We start from the raw sequence: 13,505 nt of genomic DNA on the forward strand, positions 1-13,505 counted from the left end.
CCCCTGCTAGTCCCGCTCCCCACCTCCCAGGCTCCCAGCCCGTGGGAGCACAGAAGGGAGGACTAGCTGTGCAGACATAGCGTACACACGCATGCACGCGCACGTGCACACACACACACACACACACACACACACACACACACACACACACACACACACCTACTTGGCAGTGCCCACAAGGACTTTTTCCTTCTTGCACCCACCCCGGAGAACTGTTTTTAAATGAGATCTCATGCGACCTCTAGTGGCCAGCAGACGCCTTGCTGTCCAGGGTTATATTGCGGTGGTTTAAATCTGGACACTTTAGGGAGGACGCTGTGGACTCCACATCTGCTCTGACCTCAAAGCCCAGCCTGGAATTACAGCAGAGGCCACACCCAAGCCCCCAGCTGCAAGAGGTGGTGGAGACAGCACACAGTGCTCCTGGCCCCTAGCCACTTGGGGAGAGCTGTAGAGGAGGAGGAGGAGGAGGAGGAGGAGGAGGAGGAGAAGGAGGAGGACGCGCTACAGCCCACTCCCCCACTCCTATCCCCCAGCCAGGCCGAAATGCTCCCTATACTGATGTCCCGGGTGCTCAGTCCTTAGACAACAAAACCAGAAGATCGGTTTCCCTTTCCGGACCATCAGGAGGGCCTTGAACTCCCGCCCCCTCCAGCACACCCGGAGTCTCTAAGCAACCCTAGACAATGGGCATCAATCATGTCTGGTCCTAGCTTCAGCTTTGCTGGAGAGTTTACCTAACTTTGCCTAAGGTCACCCAGCAAGTGGATGGCGGGCTCCAGCTGCAGCCCCACCCTATCCCATGCCTTGCCTCTGAATAATACTTCTAACCCCAGAGCTCTCCCCCAGATCAGGCTGCATTCTTACCGCACCTGGCGCTTTCATAAGCCCTGAAACCGCTGCAAAGACAGAGCCCAGGGCTTAGGTAAGAAACCACCACACCGGAGGAGGCGCTTTCAGCAAGGTGTGCCAGGCTTCTGGAGTCTCCAGAAGAGTGCCGAGGACAAGGGCTGGCTAGCTGGTGTGGGACTAGGGGCTTAGGATGAGCGTAGAGGCAGAGATCAGAGGGCATCCTGCTTCAGAAAGCCCTTCAGTCTTGCAGGGCTGAGACTAGAATGCTGACCCACGTCTCCTGCAGGGCTGTCTTCCAGGATGTGAGACGGGCCCCTAATAATAAAGTGGGAGCTTCTCATTCAGAACCTGTGTGTAAAGGAAGTAGTGGGATGTCTTTCAGAACATTTCTTTGTCCTGCTTTAATCCAGAGGCGAGGCAGATGTTTGGGCAGAAGTCAAAGGTCGGTCTTAGGACGAATCCCGCTCCTGGGTTGACACCACGGATACACGAAAGCCTGTTCTGAAGTAGGAAGCAATGTGACGAGTGGGCGCCTGCATCCCACTCAGGAACTAAATCCTGGCTTCTGTATTGCAGGCAGGACAAGTTGAAGATCCACATGCGGAAGCACACGGGGGAGCGGCCCTATCTGTGCATTCACTGCAACGCCAAGTTCGTGCACAACTACGACCTCAAGAACCACATGCGCATCCACACGGGCGTGCGGCCCTACCAGTGCGAGTTCTGCTACAAGAGCTTCACGCGCTCCGACCACCTGCACCGCCACATCAAGCGACAGAGCTGTCGCATGGCGCGGCCCCGGCGCGGCCGCAAGCCCGCCGCCTGGAGGGCCGCCAGCCTGCTCTTCGGGCCGGGTGGCCCCACGCCCGACAAGGCGGCCTTCGTGATGCCACCCACGCTGGGTGACGTGGGGGGCCACCTGGGCGGCGCGGCGGTGTGCCTCCCGGGCCCCAGCCCCGCCAAGCACTTCCTAGCGGCCCCCAAGGGCGCCCTGAGCCTGCAGGAGCTGGAGCGGCAGTTCGAGGAGACGCAGATGAAGCTGTTCGGACGTGCGCAGCTCGAGGCCCAGAGGAACGCAGGCGGCCTCCTGGCCCTGGCCCTGGCCGAGAACGTGGCCGCCACGCGGCCCTACTTCCCGCTCCCCGACCCCTGGGCAGCCGGCCTGGCCAGCCTCCCCGGGCTCACTGGCCTCAACCACGTGGCCTCCATGTCTGAAGCCAACAACTAGGCTGGCCCTGGTCCACCCCACTCCAAGACCCTGTCTCGAGTCCCTCTTTTAGGCCCGCCCTGCCCTGCCCCACCCAGTGGATCTGAACTCTATAGTTGGCAAACACAATGGGAAAAAGGAGAAAATACGTTTTAGCTGCGCTGCTCTTTTCCCGGCCTTTGCGGGCAGCACCTTCCTTTGGTTGGAGTCTGAGATGGACATCTCTTCCCTAAGGGTTGGGAGCCCCGCCTCTCCCTGGCTGTCTCCGATTCACATAGAAACACACAGGGTGCCATGTCTCAAAAGCCCCCCCCCCCGCCGCCGCCGCCGCCGCCGCCGCGCGCTGGTGCCAGGAGCACTTTGCGGGGGGGGGGGGAGCGGTGAGGAGGGAGCACTCTGCCGGGAGGTATGCCAGGAGGAGCCAGCAGGAGGACTGTGTCCTGGCCAGGCACCTTGGTTGAGCCATACTGCCCTGTGGGGGAGTCCCTTCCAACGCTGCTTTAGTCGGGAGTCAGGTTTCAGTTTAGAAGTCCCAGATTCAGTTGAGCAATGCTTCCCAGCCATGGGGGAAGACCATCCCACTGGGCAGACGAGGCCTCCAGGAGCTAGAAGCTGGCATGGAGAGAGCCCATTTTAAATGGGCTTGTCCTGTGACCTTGGGCAGGTCAACCCTCTGTGCCTCAGGGTCACCCTGCTGTGAAAGGGGGTGGTAACATTCCCCTCCCCCTCTTCCATACACATCCACACCTGTTCCTAAAAGAAACAGAAAGTCCCTAGAAAGGTAGCAGTTTAGCACCCCCAGGGTCACTGGGAGACAGTCTGTCTTACTGGGCTTGGTTACATTGCCTCCACGTGAAAATCGGGATTTTAGGGGAGACCCTGTGGCAGAACTAGACAGGGACAACAGAGAGAGATGACTTTCAATGCCCAGAGGCAATTCCAGGAGCCCCAAATTCTGCCCCACTTTCTGACAGGCTACTGTCACATCTGGACACCCCTGGAACAACAACCAGCATTTGCCCGCCCACCACCTGCCCCCCGAGTTCAGTCTCCTTGAGCTAATACTCAAGTGGTGGGGCTCGTTTCTAACAGCCACCACCTGCCTGCCTCCCCCATCTCTGCAAGTGTCACGGCACCCAGGGCTCATCTGTTGGTTTGGGGGAGTCTCCAGGCCTGGGGTTTGCTGGTGACACCCTTCTACTGCGTTTGAGTGGCTAATCCCCCTTTCCATATTTGACCAAAGGGTTCCTGTGCAAAGAGGCGGAATCCTTTGGGGTGTGGTACCCTCTGTGTAGCAGGTCACATGGTAGTAGCAAGACATCTTTGCTGGCCCATGCCTTCTTGGGTTTGCATTGGTTTCTTGACATCCCAGGGAGGAGAATCCACCTGCTTGGAAGGCCTAGACCTGGAGTCCCAGGGCCCCAAGCTGTGGGTACGTGAGACTCAGTTCTTCCCATACTGATTGCCTTGGCTTTCTCCTGTACAAACGCAAACAAAAAGGCCAGAGAAGACGGTAGAGTCCATCCCTCCCGAGGCTCCAGAGAGAGACACCTTGCCTGCCCGTGCCACCAGACCACAGTCCACCCGGGAGGAGTCTCCTCAGATACCCCATCCTCATCAGCAGGTACTGGGGCTGCTGCCTCATAGACCCCTGTTGCAGTACAGACTTGTCTCTGGACCCACCCGCCATATGCACATTCTGACCCCTCAGACAAGGCACTGCCGCCGCCGCTGACCCAGACTCAGCCCACGAGGAACCCAGGGCAAGGCAGTACTGTCAATCAGGCTTTTGTTTTGATTTTGTAAAGGTAACGACTTCTTATAAACTCACTTTTTCAGATGACCGCTTAGTATCTTTTGTCGTTTGTTTCTGTTTGGTTTTTTTTTTTTTTTTTTTTTTTTTCTGGGCTGCCATTTGGAGTTGTACATTGTAAAATATCCAAAGATGTTGAGTACTGTATGATCAAGCACTTGAAACAAATGGGTTGCGGGGGGGAGGGGAGGTTGAGTTTTATTTTAAACTTTTTTTAAAAATGTTTCTGACTTCCCTGTCTGTCTGTGGGAGAACTTTGGAATTTTTTCTATTTATAACTCTTTTTATGTGACACCTCTGTGTATAATGACACACAACAGTTTGCCTTAGTGATTCAAGGGACAATCTTCCATAACTTTGGTCGCACGCTGCATCCTGCCCAGAAATGCTCAGCTAATTTTCTGGCCTATTTATTAAATAATGTTCACTGATTTGGTTATATCGAGAGTGGCACTTCTGTGAGATGTGACTGCTGGACGTTCACAGGACAGCAAACAAACCGTATAATCTACAGAAGTTCTTTGCTTACAGTTCAGACCCCTGGGCATGACTATTTGAATGTCAAAGACACCTATACAAAACACAAACCTTTGGCTCTTTTTTAAAACAATGTTCTTTTTCACGTTAAAACAATGTTCTTTTTCACGTGTATGGGTTTTAACTACATGTAGATCTGTGCACCATGTGCATACCTGGTACCCAAGGAGGCCAGCAGAGGGCACTAGATCCCCCGAAACCAGAGTTAGAGATGGTTGTGAGCCGCCATGTGGGTGTTCTGAATCAAACCGGCGTCCTCTGGACCGACTGTTGAACCATCTCTTTTGGCTCTGATTACTTAAAAGATAATGGGAGGTTTAATTTTATTTTTTGAGGAAGAGGCTCACTATGTATCCCAGACTGGCCTTGAACTTACCATCCTCTTGCCTCAGCCTTCCGTACCCAAAGTGTTTGGAGTCAAAGTGAGCTGTTTGTCTAAGGCCACAGCTCAGACTGGCTTTCTACTTTCCATCCTCATTTCAGGGGGTGGGGGTGGGGAGAAAGGCCAACGCTCAATTCTCCAGGCACCAGAGTCTTAGCACAAGGTGGATATGTGCACACAAGCATGTAGAGATGCAGCCTGTGGTGTGTGACAGGGACAGCCCTGAGGATGCTGACCGTGGCAGTACATCTGGTTCTACCAGTTCTCTGGCTTGGGGCCCATCGCCTCCCACCAGCCTGGCTGCCATGCTGTTCTTGGAGCTCCCTCTCTCTGCTTGGGAGTCAGGCTTCTCTTCCTCCTTTCACCCAAGCCTCTTCCCTGGATCCTGCCAGAGAGAAGGAATATGCTCGTCCTGGAACGAGTTCTCTCTGGTGCAGACCACAGAGCCAGGGCTTAGATTCCTTCAGTAAACAGCATTATGGACAGGTGAAGGGTTAGCCCAGAGTCCTTTCTCCGCTTCCCACCCCCTTTGTGGATGTGGTAGGCACTTGCCAGGCAGCAGTTCCCAGGACCGGGGAAAGGTCTGGGGGGTGAATCCATTCTCCTCTAAGATGCATGTTCCCAGACTGATCACTTCCCCCCCACACTGGGTCTCACCGTCAGGACTCTTGGAACAAAGGAACCTTCCCATGTCTCTACCCAAACAGCCCTCTGCAGAGGACCCAGCCCGGCCTTGCCGACAGGAGACCGAAAGCTAACTAACTAGCCTGACATCCTTCCTGTAAGGGTAGAGTGCCTGCCTCTGAGGTCACCTGGCGGTGACAACTGACACCTCTACACTCTAATACACGCAGGCCTTTATCTTAGCACAAAAATAATGCCCAAGCTGTTTGCCAGGCAAATGGCTTCCTTCTTCACAGACTCTCCCGGTGACACCAAAACGGTCCTTGGCTATAACTCCCTGCAGTGCTGGGAGGTCAGTCCCCAGCTGAGGGCAGGAGCATGGGCTCCAGGTTCCTAGGAATGCAGGCATTCTGGCATTGTTCAGTCCTCTTCACATAATCAGACTACTAAAGGATGTAAATCATGATGGAGACAGAGTACAGATTAGGGCCCAGTGACTCCTTCCTTCTGGAAGTAAATCTTCTAGCCTGACCATGTGGGAATTCCACAGAGCCGCTCCAGGCTAGTCCCAAGAGAGCTGGTGTGCTGGCCGCCAAGAACCTTCGAGGAGAAAAGAGAGCGGGATGAGTCCTCTGAGGACAAGCCAAGGAGCTTGCCCCTTCAGCTGGAGAAGGAAGTTTAGAGAAGGCACCAGAACGGGCCCCAGGGATGCGATGGATGGAGATGGGCACCGGGCCAAGAGTTTGGCCAGCTTGAGCCAATGAGAAAGAGACGAGGTGTCCAAACAGAAGTTAGCTTCCTAAATTCTGGAGCTATCCGGAGAGGCTTGAGGCCGCTTGTGAGGAGTGGGCTCTGAACCTGGCACCATCCGTTTCAGGGATGCTGAGGTGGAGAATCCAGCAGGGGAGGAGAAAACTCCAGCTTCCCTTCGGCCCCTTCCATCTGGTTTGTGAACCGTGATTACACGCGGAAGGACCGCGGCCACAGAGAGTGGTCCACGTACAAAAGGAACATAGGGACAATTTCACAAAGCTACCTTGGTCCAGGGCTGCTGGGACATCCCTCTATTGATGCCCTTCAACAAGTTGGGGCTGGAGAGAAATGAGTGATAAGGTGACAGGGCCCTCCACCTGTCCCTAGGGCTTTCTCCATCCTCTCCCTTCCCTCCTGACTGCTTTTCCTCCTGGTGGTCCTCCCAGGTCGCCACAGAGCAGGTAGGTGCACACTAGGGGCCAAGCGCTTCCGGGGTGGCATTTGCTCTGGGGGTCAGGTAGAGAGCGCTGGGACTTCATGGAGAATGCAGAGGCCTTGGCCAGAAACCTGGCTGGTCCTCTAAGGAGGGTATGCACCCGTTGCCCGTGGAGCAGTGGAAACGGGATTGTCCTGTTGAGCAGTGGAAACAGGTTTGTCCTGGGACGGTTCCGCAGTGAAGTTTGGTGATCAGTGATACCCCACTCCCAGCCCCCCGCCCCCGTGCTCTCCTTCCCTTTGCTACAGGGCCCTCCCTACTGAGACTGCTCGCACGATGTGGTTGGCAGCCCTCGAATTCTCCAGGCTGGGCGCCAGCATGGCTCTCGAGCTCCCCCTACCGGTCCTTTCCGGAGCTGCTCCTGCTCACATGCAAAGAAAAACTAAGGTAGTTAGGTCCTTCTAGGGCTCATGGGTACTATAGACCAGTCAACAACCAAGTTTCCATACAAGAATGGAACGACTCCCTGGAAAAACCAGGCTCCTTTTCCTCCTGTCTACACCCTGGGGCAGAGGTTTCCAGGAGCCAGAGTGCCCACTGACCTAAACCAAAAACTTGGATCAAAACAGTTCTGACCAAAACAGAACATCAAAAACATGGGAAAACAAACAAACAAAATACTAACAACTGAGCATTTTAACAACAGCTAGTCCTGCACCAAACCCAGCCCCCATACACACACACACACGCTGGATCACCAAATGTCTTAGATTTCTATTGCTCTGATAAAGACTATACAAAAGGCCAACTTGGGGAAGAAGGGATTTATTCCACCTTCTGCTTCCAGGACATACAGTCCATCGCTGAGTGAAGTCAGGCCAGGGACTCAAGGCAGGAACCTGGAGGCAGGAACTGAAGCAGAGACCGTGGAAGGACACTGCTCACCGGTTTGCTCCTTGTGACTTAGCCCACCCTGGTTTTTACAAAACCTAGGACCACCTGCCCTGAGATGGCACCGCCCACAGTGAGCTGGGCCCTCCCACATCAATCATTAATCAAGAGAATGTATCATAGGCTTGCCTACAGGCCAGTCTTCTGAAGGCGTTCCCTCCATTTAGATCCCCTCTTCCCAGACATGTTTAGGATTGTGTCAACTTGACAAAAGCCAACCAGCACACCAGAGAAGCCGTGTCCAGGGTGATGTTACTCCTCATGACAGCAGGGGGCCCAAAGTGCATGACAGAAATGGGCACAGCCATTGACCCCCAGACTTCCCAGCTGGACTGTCCACCATAGCTAACTCTTCATCCTCATAGCTCCCATCTTTAGCCATGAGCTCTGACCTAGAACGCAAAAGCAAAAGACCAAGCCAATGGGTTTCTAGAATGAGGAAGGAAGGCAGATTGAGTCAGATTTATGTTTGTCTAAAAATTAATTAAGCGAAGCATGAAATGACTGTCCAGGTACCCCTGGTGTCTTGTGCCAGCTCCGCGGACTCCCCTCCGATGGTCGACTGGTTCCTAGCTGTTGAGGCCGGAAGGAAACATTATCGCCATTTCTGTTCGTTGGGATTCCTGGTCAGACACCATCCTATCTATAAAAGGCATTCCTTAGAGGGGATGAAATCTCTAGCAGGATTTCCACAGGGTCAGAGGGTCAGGCTAGCAAGGCTGCCAGGATCGGCTGTGGTGCGTACCACCACCACACTGGAAGGGCGCCATGCCTGGACAGATAACGGACACGTATGTCACGATGGTTTCTTGCAGAGGGCAGTGGAGTGACTTAAAAGAGTGTCCCTGTCCAGTCTCCCTGTGGTCTCCACAGCCCCACGCTGCACCGTCAGCTCGCTCCAACAGGGTTTGGATGGTCGCTGCTGTGTGCCACACCCCCAGAAGCTCACAGGGAACTCTGCCCTGAGGCCTGCTGCCATAGACCTCCTGCACCTCTCTAGAAACAGATCCCACAATCCGTAACTCCTCACTCGGTCCTCCTGCTGGTTCCCTGCTTAGGACAGTCCAGGCTGGGGCCCCTTACAGGAAATGCCAGGCCCAACACAGGCCTATGAGGGGCTGAGGACCTGGCCTCTATCTTAGAGGATGGTTCACACTGTGGCTCCCCAAACATCAGTCTTACCAACACAGAGCGGCTTCAAAACATGTCACAGCTCCACGCAGTTTCTGACAAGAGGCCTAAGGCTCCACTGACCGATGCTAGGGACAAGGCCTCATGGTGAACTTGGACACAGACAAGCGTGGTCCCGGATCACCCACTCCCGGACCACTGAGCCCTTTCTATGGAAGTCAGAGGCCAGAGCAGGGCAAGGCTGCTGGACATCTCATTAGACTTACTAGTTCACTGCTGTTTTCTCTCCCGGCACCCCAGCTCTCTGCAGGTCTCGGCAAATGTCCGCCACAGTCCCACCCGCCTCATTCAACACTGCCTCAGCGGCAAGCTCTGGGTAGCAAGACCAAGATGGTCCGCCCCTCGCTGTTCCCCAGCAGACATGGCCAAGGAGGCTTTCCTGTTACACCAGGCCCTTCCTTCCCTTTAGGGGGAAGATGTCTGAGAATCCTCCCCATTCAACCACCTCTCCCTTCAAAGCCAGGTTTCCTAATTCAGTTGGCCCTGCAGAACCGGGTGTCTTGATTTAAATGGCATTTATCTTCCCATTTCCACACCAGTCCTCCAGAAGCCACACCCTAAAATGGAAAAGTGTCATCTTATTTCCCAGTGCCTGGGATGTCCTGAGCAGGTGAGCCCCTGAGGGGTGAGAAGGCCCGAAGGTCATAGCAAAATATGTCAAAGGGGTCCTGAGAGGAGGCTCCCTCCTCCCCGTCCAGGCTCTTCTCTGGGAGAGCTGGCAGAATGACCCATACATGAGTCATGGAGTCTTCTGCTCACCTGCTCTTCTCCTTCATGAGTGACAGCCACCTGGAGGGTTCTGTAGGCTGTTCATAGGAACACATGGAACCCAGACCTCCAACCACCTGGTAGTCCCTGGATCGGTATGGACTTCCTATCTACCCGTTAATAACATTTAAACTAAGAGCGCCCATGTCTTTTTTTTTTTTTTTTTTCCTTCCTTGGCTGATTTTCTCTTTCTTTTAGAATGGGAAAGGAAGGAGGGAAAAAAGGGAAAAGGATGGAGTGGTCCCATTTCCCCCAGACAGCCTGTGCCAAGGGACAGCTGGCAGCCGTGTACCAGGGAGGGTGCACAGAGCGTGGAGCTGGGGAGCAGAGGTTCATGTGCAAGGCTGCTCATGGCATCTGACAGAACCAGGGTTGACAGTGGCCAAGGGCTAGGGCCACAGGCAAGCTCTCCTCATCCCTACGTCTGTCCCAGAACTTGGAGGATCCCGGGGATTCAAACCAGAGCCTGGTTTGTGCTTATTTCTTAAGGAAGGTCTACTTGCCTACATGGGAAGTCAGAACAGCTCCATGAACAGCCTGTTGGTGTGACTAACACATTTAAATAGTTTAAGTCAGACCTGCTGTTACCACCTGGGACGGTGAGGCAGGAAGATCAAGAGTTCAAGACCAGTATGGGTTACTCAGCAAGTTCATTATGTGGACTCCTTTCGTCTTCTTGTCCAGGTCCTGTGAGTGTTCAAGACTGGGAACAAACCATGGTGTCCGCATGAGTCTGTAGGAAAGCTGGGAGTTATGGAAATCTGGTTGGGGCAATGGGCATTTACATCCTTGCTTCAGGTAAAATGTATTGCAGGAGCTGGGGCCAGAAGAGGTCATTCCCCTCACCCCTGTCCTGCACCCATACTGTACTGGGCCTCCGTTCACCAACACTCTACATTTCTAGAAAATTCCATACTTTCCCTGACCATGTTCGACTATAAGGAAGTCTCATTTTCAGTTCTCTTAACAGTCCACTCTGGTAAAATATCACAGCCCCTCTCTTACGGCCCCCAGGGTGTTGCTCTCCACACTCTTTCACACAGCAGGCCAAAAGCAGGCCCGGGTGTGTGCGGTGGCCACAGGAGCAGGCCTTGTTTCAATCTGAAAGTCCTCCCATGTGCAAAGAAGAGGGACACAGAAGGTCAAGGCAGCAGGCGCAGGTGGCAGCACCATGGAGGGGCACATGCCCAAAAGTGGACTTGTTCTCTACCCACTGGGACACCCAGCCCTGCACTAGCCCCTCTGGCTGAGTTTCTACCACACCTCTGGCGCCATCTGTCTCTACCAGCCAGCCAGAGTCCTCGTGGAAATGGCACGAGTGGATATACCTCTAGCTCATCCCTCGCACCCTGGGGTCTGCTCCCAGCATCCCCTTGCCTGAAAGCAGGTCTTGGCTGGTGAGGAGCCCTCACTAGAGTGAGTGCTGGCCACTTGCAGGGAGCAGATGACAGAAGAGGACCCTATAGACCAGCTTCTACAGGTTCCACTGGGTGACCAGTTGGGAAATATCAAAGATATTCTGACATTTAAAGTTCTTTTCCCTAGAGCAAGGCCTGGGTGAAACTTAATTAAAGCCTCTAATTTTTCTTTATTTGGTCTTTGTGGTGAGACATACATAACATAGAGTCCCACACAGCACTGCATGTGGGGTCTGGGAGCCTGGGGGCCACTGTCTCCCCTCCAGCTCCTGCCCCCATCGGCTCCTAGGCACCAGCAAAGCAGACAAATTGGAAGAAGAAAGGGGACATGTTTCCGGGTGTCGTGGCATACACCTGTAAAGCACCAAGGAAGCTGAGGCAGGAGAATGGCCAAATTCACACCAGCCTGAGCTACATAGAGAGACATTGACTGAAAGGGGGCAGGGGCCTTATTTAAAGACCACTGAAGCTGGGTGGAATGGCAGGAATGCACAGGGCTCAGATAACAGGTGGCTGCTGTAAGGTAATGCTCTTGTACACTGTAAAGATTTGTCACTTGAATTGGTTTAATAAAACACTGATTGGCCAGTAGCCAGGCAGGAAGTATAGGTAGGGCAACCAGACAAGGAGGATTCTGGGAAGAAGAAGGGCAGAGTCAGGAGTCACCAGCCAGATGTAGAGGAAGCAAGATGAGAATGCCGCACTGAGAAAAGGTACCAAGCCATGTGGCTAAACATAGATAAGAATTATGGCTCACTCCTTTAATCGCAGCACTTGGGAGGCAGAGGCAGGTGAATCTCTGTGAGTTTGAGTCCAGCCTGATCTACAGAGCAAGTTCCAAAGCTACACAGAGAAACCCTGTCTCAAAAAAAAGAGTAAGAATTATGGGTTAATTTAAGTGTAAGAGCTAGTTAGTAATAAGCCTGAGCTACCAGCCAAGCATTTATAAGTAATATTAAGCCTCCAAGTCAATTATTTGGGAAGCAGCTGCTGGGTATTTGGGAACAGGCAGGCAGGAGAGAAACTTCCACCTACAGGTAGCCACTGAAAGAACAAGGCATCAACAGCACTGGCCCAGGTCATGGCCCAGCAGTGTGTGTAGGAAGCAGCCCCGGGCACCAGCAGTAGCAGTTCATCCACTGCATAGCTATGTCTAATCCACGCAGCACTCTCTCCAGAATTCCCTGGAAACACTCACAAATGGCCAAGGCCACGTGCAGATGTCCTAAGTGCAGCTGCCACGAGGCTGGAAGTGCATGCTCCTGGTCCTCTTAGGTTCTGTGTCACATTTGCAGGTGTTTTCACACATAGAAATATGCTGCATGCAGGACAGCCAAAGGGGAACAGGGGAACAGACGTTGACCATGTTTAGCACACTTTTTGTTTTGTTTTGTTTTTTTTGAGACAGGGTTTCTCTGTGTTTTGGTGCCTGTTCTGGATCTTGCTCTGTAGCCCAGGCTGGCTTCGAACTCACAGACATCCACATGGCTCTGCCTCCCAAGTGCTGGGATTAAAGGCATGCGACGACGACGACGACGACGACTACGACGACAACGATGACGACGACGACGCCACCCAGCTATGGTCAGCACACTTTGTCTGAAAAAAGTCACATTCTACAACTTGTCATTGTCACAAGGAAGACACTATGATGACATAGGAAGCCAGTGACAATGTCTAACCATTGGTGTGGACTTTGTTTTTCAAAGACTTTTATTTGTGATTTGGGGATTTGGAAAGGTTCCTTGATCATTTATTATGCTCCATCCTTTAAAAAAAATACTGCTAAGGACAGCCTGATGGGGCACAAAATTAGGTGGCTGGTTTCCCAACCATTTTCTGCACCAATTCTCTGCGCAGCCCTAAGAAAGTTGCTTCCACTCTGAACCTGTGCTGTATCATCTGGAGAATGATGGGGTTCAAAGAGGAGCCCCAAAACCACCTTTCACTCTCATGAGAAAAGGAGACTTATTTAAAGTGTGTCTGCTCCAAGCAACCTTTGGCAGGGGTCCCATCGCCTAACCTAAGACCACTCTTTTTTCTCTCCAGGACTGAGGCTACCCAAGGGGCAGCAGGTTGTAAATACAGTTGAGAATGCCTCCATCCCAGTTCACACGGCCTTCCGAAAACACCCTCTGCGCTGCTTTACCAAGGAGTGCACCGATTGCTTCAACTTCAGGTTTCCTACATGCAGGCACGGTACACACATTCTCCTGGGTTGTCCTCATGGAGCTGCCTGTGAGGTAACCCGGGTGAACAGCTTTCTTTCTCCTAAGCGGTGTTTTAACTGCAGACACAGAACTGGTCCCAGGGCTTTCTTTCCACTCACACTTGACTTTTTACTTTGTTAACTACATCAGACCTGTCTGTAAACACGCCCTACCTCATCACCTGTCTGAGGGTCAGGAACAAGTATTTGTCTAGAGTGGCAAGTCGCAGAGTCTACCCCCAAATCTCTACTATGGAATCATGGGGAAACGGGGCAACTGGAATGGGAGGGGGATCTGATGGAAAGTGCCTTTGAAGTGAGAAGATTCTATGTCTGGTGGCAGGTTTTTTTGAAGTATCTTTGG

The 13,505-nt window shown here is 53.0% G+C and overlaps 1 protein-coding gene across 3 annotated transcripts in view; it reads left to right on the forward strand.

Moving 5' to 3' along the window:
- The window catches only part of Zbtb7c (zinc finger and BTB domain containing 7C), a 336,245-nt gene extending 332,343 nt beyond the window's left edge, over positions 1–3,902 (forward strand). For all 3 annotated transcript variants that reach the window (XM_028871953.2, XM_028871954.2, XM_028871955.2), the window contains one exon: positions 1,429–3,902. In XM_028871953.2, the coding sequence (XP_028727786.1) occupies positions 1,429–2,080 (652 nt within the window). In that variant the 3' untranslated portion in view covers positions 2,081–3,902. The remainder of the gene's footprint in view (positions 1–1,428) is intronic.
- The last annotated feature ends 9,603 nt before the right edge of the window (positions 3,903–13,505 follow it).

Source organism: Peromyscus leucopus, chromosome 19 (genome assembly GCF_004664715.2).
Source record: "Peromyscus leucopus breed LL Stock chromosome 19, UCI_PerLeu_2.1, whole genome shotgun sequence".
In the NCBI taxonomy this organism is placed as follows: domain Eukaryota; kingdom Metazoa; phylum Chordata; class Mammalia; order Rodentia; family Cricetidae; genus Peromyscus; species Peromyscus leucopus.